Source organism: Halyomorpha halys, unplaced genomic scaffold (genome assembly GCF_000696795.3).
Source record: "Halyomorpha halys isolate HHAL.00 unplaced genomic scaffold, Hhal_1.1 Scaffold659.1, whole genome shotgun sequence".
In the NCBI taxonomy this organism is placed as follows: domain Eukaryota; kingdom Metazoa; phylum Arthropoda; class Insecta; order Hemiptera; family Pentatomidae; genus Halyomorpha; species Halyomorpha halys.
In genome coordinates, this window is record NW_027107174.1 from 99,266 (window position 1) to 109,701 (window position 10,436).

General features: G+C 30.6%; 1 protein-coding gene across 1 annotated transcript in view; it reads left to right on the forward strand.

Annotated features, from left to right (window-relative positions):
* Nucleotides 1-10,436, forward strand: part of LOC106685108 (kin of IRRE-like protein 3) — a 131,003-nt gene that overhangs the window by 77,885 nt on the left and 42,682 nt on the right. The window contains exon 6 of the mRNA XM_067045482.1: nucleotides 10,203-10,316. Coding sequence (XP_066901583.1) covers nucleotides 10,203-10,316 — 114 coding nt within the window. The remainder of the gene's footprint in view (nucleotides 1-10,202; nucleotides 10,317-10,436) is intronic.

Here is a 10,436-nt window from a genome sequence, read left to right on the forward strand (position 1 = left end):
TTTTACGAAGGATTTTGGACTGTAAGGATTGGATTCTGGAGGAATTTGATGGTTTAGTGGAGCCCCAAAGCTCAACTCCGTATGTCCAGATAGGATCCTTATAATAGTCATGTAGATCAGTCTTTTGTAATGGATTGGCAATTTAGACCGTTTGTCTAGTAAATGTTGCAATTGTCGGAATCTACGAGTAGTTTCTTGTATTTTTAGTCTTGTATGGAGGATTCCATGTCAGTCGTTTGTCGAAATGTAGTCCTAAGTAACGGATCTGTTCGACAGGAATAATTGGGGTATTATTAAAGGATATTGTAGAGGAAGAGGTCATGGGTTTACGTCAAAGGGTAAATGTGATTTGAATAAATCTGAAGAAAAAAATATGGACACTAGTATTTGTTCATGAATATGTTCAAAGGTTTATCATTTTTCAAAACGAATAAGAATATCTTATTTCCTGACAAGAGCTCTTCTTCCTTAAGGTAAAGGGACCAGGTGTAGGGGACCGTGAGGAATCATAAAGGAAGGGTGTTATGTTCGTGTAGCGTCGAGCGGTGGGCTTGGGAACCTCTTAGCCTGTCCGTGACGGGAATAGGAGGCGGACTTGATGAATTCACATAAGGAAGACAAAACGTCAATACCGTGACTACCTCATACAGATCCCGGAGGCGTTGAAGCATCGGACCCCCTGAGAGCTGGATTTGAGAGGGCTCTGGATCAGATTCTGTGGAGCAATTTGATTAATACTCTTCTTTTATACATGGGTTAAGATCGCTAACAGAGCCCTCTCTCAGGGAAAATTGTGTTGTTTCTTTTTTATTTCAATTTCATATCCTTTCAGAGCGGAGAGATATCACTTGTCCCATCCTCTTCCTGAATTATTTATTAGTTCCGTTCCGGCACATTCGTCGGTGAAGAACTATTTAAATTTTCCTAAGAATAGACTTCTAGTAACTTATTTCCGAAAAATGATATTTTTGTAAAGGTGTATTCATTATTGAATATAATAATATTCAATAATATATAGCAATTTTATATATTTGCTGTATCATTCATCATAAGAACGCCCGAGTTAGTTGTAAATTATTTAATTTATTGTCAACATAATTATTGTTCGATTTCTGTTTCTCTTACGTTTTGAAAGATTTGGCTCAAAGTTTTTACTTTTTAATGACGGAACTTCTAAAATTTATATTTTTAAGTAGATTAGATTAGATTTGATTTTATTGTGTATTCATAATGTACAATATCATGTGTAATTCATATGTACAAATTCATAACACAATATACAATTATAAAACAAAATCTGAGTTTAGTGCTCCATTACAAAAACAATAAAAATGGATAAAACAAGTTCTCTATACCAAAACAATAAACAAAAATAGACAGGATAATACACAACTATTAACATAATATTCATTACTCCATTATATTTAACATAAAATAATAAGAATTATTTTAAATAAACGAAAGCGTGATATAAATGAAGACATTAATTGGCTTCGAAAACTATTTACATAACAGAATTTATATGCCACTTACAAAATTAAAATTATTACATATTGTTACAATGTAAATATATAGTCTGTTCAATTTGGCTTCCTGTCTGTTCCTTCCAATAATTTAATTAAAAATTTAACTGGTAAATTTAAATAATTTTTTTTAAAACATTAATATTTCACAAGATCAATCTACATTCTATTTTTTGAAAAATATTAACCTTATTGGAAGCTATGATATGGTTTTGAGACCGCGATATTTTTAAGTACGTAGTGGTTAAAACTGGGATTTTAAGTTTAAGGAATCCTTAAAAAAATAAACTAAGCTTCTTAAAATGAAATTTTTTACTCTCACTCTGGTTAAAAATAAATTTTAATTCATGATTTTTAAAATTAAATTAAGAAATAACCGATAATACAAAAAATCAAATTAGGAAATCATTAAAAAAAATTGTTTTTTTAATTATTTATTTATTGTAATTTACAACTGTACATAATAATACAATAGGTAAATATGTAGTATGTTTCATATACACTTGAAAATCTTGGTAAGGAACCACCCATTGGTGGAACTTCAAACATTAATTTAAATTAGAAGGTCCCGTGGCCATCTTCTTATTAAAAAAATAAAAACAATTTTTACGCTCGCTGTGGTAAAAACTGAGATGTAAAATTTGATTAAAAACTCAAAACTCAAAATATGAAGTTATGAAGTCCTTAAAATAAACATTGGAACTAAACCTTTCCGTTGAAAAAGATGTATGTGCCACAATAAATTAAACTTATTTTTGTCCATGGCCAACTAACCACTGAACCAATGAAAAAAAGAAATTCATAAATTTTGGTGCTTACCTATTCATGGCTTGAATTATTCACCATTAGGGTAATATTGATTATTGTTTTTAAACTAATATATCAACTAATATTTTATTATTTTTAACGAAAATATATTATCTTTCCGTATCGGTATGCTGGATACCAAACCATATGATTGTACGTATGCATCAGAGAACAACTATTTCATTGATGTACATTATTTCTTAAATAATATTAAATAAATTTATTATTAGCTTTGAGGAACTGCTTACAATATTAGCGATCGTTCCCCGAAAAGGAGGGCTGTACAATGTGACCCTATATAAGCCCATCCTCCCTCGGCAGCACCGCCACCTTTATTACTGCCTACTAAAGCTTCCCATTTAATTTTCCCCCAGACAATCTGTTCTTTCTAGGACAGCTGGTTCCATGAGACCTTCTGCACAGCGCCTTCCTTAATCTCCTTAGATTATTGTTTGGGTCCATTTATTATTACAAAGCCTCGGATAACGACTAACGGAATTATTTCGTAAACGATTTTGGAGTAATGTTCTTCTTAACCCGGTTCACTCCATCAGTCATACCTATACTAATCTCAGTATTCATTTGTATTTAAGGAATTTTCAGGCTTATATATGTATATATATCTTAGATCTTTTTGATTAGCATATAAACACAAAATAATTAATACTTAGGTTCATAACTTCTGAATACAGTTTCAGCATTCTAAAATTCGGATCTAATTGGTCTTAGTACCAATATTACATATTACAATACATATCATGATCCTATGTATGGAATATATTGTAAGAAAAATGATTCCCCTCGTAATAAAATTCGAATTCGAATTTTCTTCTGAAATACATGTTTTGAGGTATCCTGAGTCCAAAAAATATAGTCTCGCAAAATGGTTTATATGTGTAAACAAAAAACATGAAACTAAAATAACTTATTTAAGGCAGATATTTGCAGGAACGACAGGAACTTTTTTTATAAAATCAAGTTACCGGAACCTCTTTATAGAATTAATTTTTCACATTTTTTTTTTTTCGATTTTCTCTAAAACTAGGATTTTGATTACACTCGTGGTAATCATGTCGATCATGTCAGTCGTGTCAATCGTCGTGTCAATGTAAAATTAAATGACCTTTGATATTAGCTAGGTTTTATCCTCATTGAAATAGTCTGACAAGGATTAAATATTAAATTTTCAAAACATTTTCCTACCTTTAATTTAAAAAAAAAAAAAATCAGTTCCTATTGTCAGCAATAATAAACAATAGATAAAAACAAAATGTTAATGAATTTTATGAATAGCTAAAAGAGACAAAAGGGAGTGTTGAGATATCCTATTCGACGGGGAAAAACCGAGACCTAACGATCATTTCTGATTGCATTACGGATTCGTTATATTTTGTTAAGCTGTTGCATTCATCACAGGAACAAAATTGAAATTCATTATTTCCCCACCAGAAAACCAGAAAATACGTATTTTCATTGTAACTGAAAATTAAAAAACATTTTGTTCACAAATTTTCACCTTTCCTCGTCTATATATTTCATATTTCGATCATCACAGAAATAGGGGTAACTTCATCAGGAATGTAAAGCGGAAAGTGAAAGTTACCTGATGTGCACACCGCACCAGGTTTTTATTTTACTCGACCATCACTACCTCTCAGAATAGTGCTCTTTCCTAACTAATTACAATAGTGAACTAGTCCAAAGGAACATGTCAAACATTGTATTGAATGCAGAATTTCCTAGTTACAAAAATAACATATATAAATATCTAAAACGTGCTGCAACTACGACCTCAACTTAATATGTATATTTTTTAACTGTAAGAAAAAGATTTTTGGCTTTGGTGAGTGATGTCTGCAATACTAACTCTGTTGCATGTCTCGATTATCAATTATTCGCTACTGATAAACTTTATGGGAGATTTAAATATTTTTTATTCATCTATTTATTTCTGATGTACGGAGAGGGGAAAGGGTCGCAGCCGCCACAAAATAAAAATCTACCCGTCCAATTCGGAATTGAACCGACGCCGTTGCAGACATGAAGTGAAGGTAACACTTTAATACTCTCAGCTTCAACGGCCGCATTGCTAAAATTATGTACATTGTATATTTAATTACAATCATTCTCCACTAGGGTCTAATTTTTTTTTTCAGAGGTTGGTAGTCAAAGTTATGTCCTTTTTGAGATAATCACGACCTCCACCCCTTGGCTTCGAGAAGTTCCTTTTGATTATTCACAATCACTGAAAGATAAATGATCCTTAATACAGGGTCGTTTATCTATTGTTTTAAATCAAAATTGTTTCTGGAAGCTTTCGAATGACCTAAATAACTGTACAAGTATCCAATAAATTAAAAAAAAAAATTAAAATAAACAATAATTACAACTATTAAATCTGTTTTGGGGAAGAAAGTACTCAACTTGAATTTTTTTTAATATGTCCACAACTTATCCGATAAAAGTTCAAATTGTTATTTAAAAACCGTTTAAATTATTATATAAGATATTATAAGGAGAGGCTGTCAGACCATGGGGCTCAGAAAGACACACTACAATCCATATAAGACAGTATGAGATAAGCTGTCAGAGAATGTCTATAGAAATCCCCCCAATCTAAGGCCCTCACGTGCGGGCTCGAGGATAATCCAACCTTTGAGCCAGGATCTCGATAGCTCATTCTTACCAGCCTTCTCGGCCAATTAGGTTCACTTTACCCGCCATGTTACTTAGGTTAGGTTATCTTATCATCCACGGCGATAATTACTACATTTATTATCTTGCAAGGATACAAAATTTAATGAGGGAAATTCTCCCACTCCATCTCCCAGTACCTAACTTAATCCACCTCCCCCTCTCCCACTCTTTATCATTACTGTTTATAAGTAACATTCTACGATCCTGGGACAGTAGAGTGCAATATTTAGAAGCTAATAATAATTCACCAATATTAACACGAGCTCTCTCAATTAATTCTTAAAATTCTTTTTTGAGAAACAAATGAAAAATGATTTAATTTTTCTCATTATTTCTTAAAATCCGTAAACATATGCCAGGAAGGAACGATCCAATGGTGGTACTTCAATATCAATTTAAATACCAAACATTTATACTTATTAGGAAATACCATTCGTCTGACTTTCTAAGGATCCTCATAAAGACATGATTTTCTTATTTATCAAAAAGGAGCGTTAATTCATTTTTATCATAATTAATTGAGCAACACAATTTACTATTTTGTCGATCAATGTATTATTGAGCGACTTCGCCAACAATTTACAATAGTATTTTCTTCTAATAATTTATTATAAGATATAATATAAATTTATGCACCACTTGCTAAGTCATGTTACAGAAAATGTAGGTTTTTTTTTTACTTACGTACGGGGGGCAGCGGTAGCAGCGTTGCAACGCCCCTTTCTACCAACCCTTTATTTATTTATTTATTTCCACCTTCCCCTGCCTTAAGAGCAATACAGATGTGGAGCAGTAGTTTGATGTTACATATCCATCATCAAACTACTGCTAATGAATTAATTTACAATCTTTTTACCAACCCTGAGGTTGCGAGCCCGGCCCCATCCGGGATTTTTACAAGCATAAAATAATGCAAAACTCACTCACAGCCTCCCCTCTTCGGGCATTTGTGAGGCCCGTTAGCTAATGGGTAGCACTCACAAAAATAGGCGAGGGAGTGACGAACCCACCCCATGAAATAAAATTATAATAATAATAATAATTGATTGGAGAAGATGGTCGGGGGGTGCGGTCAGCAAAGAAAAGCATAAATAAACAAAAAATATTTATTTATTGCGACGTTTCGACCTGATTTTCAGGTCTTCATCAGGGAGTTGTAGGCAGAGATTTCTGCTAAACTGTGTAGCAGAAATCTCTGCCTACAACTCCCTGATGAAGACCTGAAAATCAGGTCGAAACGTCGCCATAAATAAATATTTTTTGTTTATTTATGTTTTTCTTTGTTGACCGCACCCACCGACCATTTTCTCCAATCAGTAATCTATGGTCAACAATATACACCTCAATAATAATAATAACTCTTTTAGGCATCAGTTCAAATGAAATAGTTGAAATATGTATATGTACGCTATAAACTCTATAAAGCTATTTAGTACAAGATATTGCGATAGGTTGAGTTTTTTTTTTTTGTGCCCTTCATAGTTACAATCAATGTACTGTGCTGACGGTGAATATTTGATCTCTTACCAACTTATTACATACTCGTAGATTCACTCCTGTTAATGCGGACATATGAAAATTGGGCATTTCCTCTTAAGTTGAGAGAAGGCCGTAAAATAGGATATTATTAAGGGTTAAAAGGGACCGGTTAATATGGTCGGTGCCCAACGTGCGGGTTGGGGTGTAGGTCCCAGTGCACTTGGGTCGGAACGTTGTGGGTTCGGATCCCACCTGGGGCAATAAATATTTATTTTTCGGTGGTCCCAGAAAATGAATCTTGACACTCACACCCTGGTTAGTACGCGGCAACAACTCAGACAGCCGCCAGGGATTGGCAACAAGGACCTCTAGGCCCCCTTGCCGGACTTGTTCCCCCCACCAAATACCAATACCAATTTAGGGTAAAAGATAGACTTTATCCAAAGATGTTTGTTATAAATCCATTTGTATTTAAATGAATTAATCGATTTATCATATGAACTGTCTGTATCATTTTTTTTCTAGCTCAAACATAAAGTTATGCCTCGTACACTTGAAGTTTGACAACTGCAAGTAAGGAAACAATCCAAAGATCGGCCAATACTGTTAACTAGGAAGGGATATCCTCAGTCTACATACCCCTCCTCACCCCTCTCCCACTAGAAACCAGGCAAATATTAGTAGACTTTGATTGGGACATCCTCCTTAGCCAAACTTGCACCTCCATGATTTGACTTATTTGTACGAACTCATTATCCTGATTTCAGGCATTCTAATACAAAATGTCTTATATCCATTATCTATATTCCAAATGATAAATTCCCAATAATTTAATCTAATTTTAATTTCAAATAAAAAATAACTTTTTTTTTTTTATTTAAAGTTAAAATTTCTTAAACAATAATTTATTGCTTCAATAGATCAACAATGTTTTAAAAAAAAAAATTAAATAAGAAACTATTTTTGAAAAGTAGTACTTATATGGTATATATGCTTATATTAATATTTAATTAATCAAAATGTTATATTATATCTGTATTTCTGTATAGCCATAAAAATCTTCTATTGGTTACCATTATTTTCAAATAAAATATACATGTATTTGTACATTACATATTCATTGCGAAATAAAAAAGATTTAGGTTTTTTGATCTCAATTAAAGAGCAATTATTTACTGCTTAATTTTTAATATGTTTTTTTTATAATCATAATTCTCTAAATGGATGACGTTTCAGGATATCTCCCTTTTCTCTGGAGCCATCTGACTAAAAATTATCAAGTTTTTCTACCATTAAGTTGACAAAAGCCGTAAAGGTTTAGCTTATCCCCAGAATAATTCGGACAGAGAGTATAGGCTAATAGACTGCTCTCTATAGTAAAATTATTTCACTGTTTTTCAAAATGTCTCTTAATTTTACGTTTATTCCAAATTTAATTCATATTATGAACAAATCCTTGACAAAAAAATCATAAAATAATGGAATACAATTTATTCATGATTTGCAAAACACAAACGTGATAAACGAAGCCTCATATAAACTATTTTACAAATAAAAACTCAATTAAATACTCGTTAAATTTATTCCTTATTCGTTATAGAATGTGTCTGATTTGATCTCAGAAACATAATTTTGGTTTAAGTAAGACCATTAAATTTGACAATTATCTAGATATAAATATTCATAACTTTATGTTTCACACAAATAGAACGTAGTAATTCAATAAAATTAATACGTGCATTAAAATTAATATTGTAAAACCTTCACATTATAAAGTAATTTGTATTGTTCAATCGTCTTATAAACGATAAAACTTTATAAATCGTGACGTATATTAATATCTATATTAAAATGAAAATAAAAAATTATCTTTTATGGATTACTTCATGAAGAATCTAGTTGTAATTTTAAATATTTATCTTATAAATACTTATTTCTCAATCTTACAACAACGATTCAGTACGTTATTGTATACATTAACATTGTTAATTCGATACTGTGTGTTATAGTTATTTATTCTATGACGATGGTCTTATAAACTATAAATCTTTATAAATTGTGACAAATACCCGTATTACTGTTTATTTTAAAATGAAATAAAAAACACTTTTCATATACTACTTTCTTCAAAATCTAGTTGCAATTGTTAATATGTATCTAGCTTGTTTATTTATCTTTCAACACCGGTTTAGTAGGTTATATTATATTAATTAACAACGTAAATTGAATGTTGTGGCTCCCAACTAAGCGAGAATTCTATTCAACCCGACTTGAAAGCGTGGCACCTCAACACGATTACTTGCACTTCACCCAATATCATTTGCTCTACTTATTTGTTTTAAAAAAATTACATTTGGGTTGGCTTCATTTTAATTGGCATCTTGTCTAGGAATGTAAATATATGGTTGATGTAATTTTGAATGATATTCTTTTAATGGAAGTTCTCCTACCTTTTTTTTTTGCTATGTATCGTTCGTTTACTCTTTGTAACGAGATTCAATAATGCTTCGGCCACTGAAAAAATGTCGATAAAATATCCATTTCTACCCACCCGTTTTACATTGCTGATCGGTTATTAATTGAATAATCATTTAATGAATAAACAACAATGAATATCCATAGTCATTCAAATTACAAACTTTTTTTTTATAAAAGTATCTATTGTAATTTTCTTTTTTTTTTATATTTGCTTTTAAGTTCATTAAACTTGATTATGATATTTATCACATATAAATTCTGTACATATATATTAATAAGGAATAATCTTCATTGAAATATTTATTTTACTGGACTAATATATTTTAAAATGTCTATTGTTTTTTAATTTTTTTTTTCACTAGTTTACTATCAAATACAATTAAAACTGCAAAATAACTGAAACTGAATCGTTTTTGCCAAAATTTGATGCTTGCCTTATTTCAAATGTATTTACATTTCTTTTCGTAGGGAGAGGTGTACATTTTTAAAATAATGTTATAACTTTTTTTCGAAATTTGTGTTAATTAAGTTTTAAATTGTTTAAATAAATTTAATCTTTTGAGGCTAAATATCATAGCTCTAAATATGTACTTATTAAATGCAATGTAAACTTAATTAACTAAGATTAATGGAATTAATTATTTAATTTTTAGGTTTTGTTCTTAATTTCCTCTCTCCCTTAATTTTTTATTGCCAAGTTTTTCGATAATATCATAATGTACATGTGCATCTATTCACTCATTCCGTGAAAGAATACCACATTTACGCATTAAAAGAAAAAATAGAAAAATGTCAAATGATCACCAGTATTATTCAGACTATCTTTTCATTATTACTTGTACCAGTAATGTAGCCGTTTATAAGTTCCAATAAAATTGAAACAAAGTTATCTTTATTCCTTATGTTTATCATGTTATGGATCCTGACTTATCTTTTTAAGTATTTAATGAGCACTGCTGAAAAAGTAATGTATAAATCATACATATATATTTTTAAATCTTTTCTTGATGTTTCTTATCATAATTTAATTTAAATAAACCACTTACTACTAATAAATAATTCTGGTTTAATTTTACATATTTTGAGAACATGAAAATAAGTGTACAAAAACATCAGTAATTGTGCACCCGAATTAGAGATATTTGATATCATCATAGAATAAAAAATTGATTACAACATAGAATAAATGATTGATGACATTTTAATTTGTTTTTACAGAACCTCTCACCATGTTGGCTGTGGTTTGCCTAGCAGGGATATGCTTAGCCATCTTTCTTGTCTGCGTCATTTGTGGTGTGTACTGTGCCAGGACGGAAAAATGTTGTTTTTCGAGTAAGTAAAAAAATGAATACTTTGTGTAAATGTAAAATCTCCATCAATTTTAAATGGAAAAATAAAATGGAATTGAATATCCTATGATATATATATTTTTTTCTATAAATGTTGTAACAT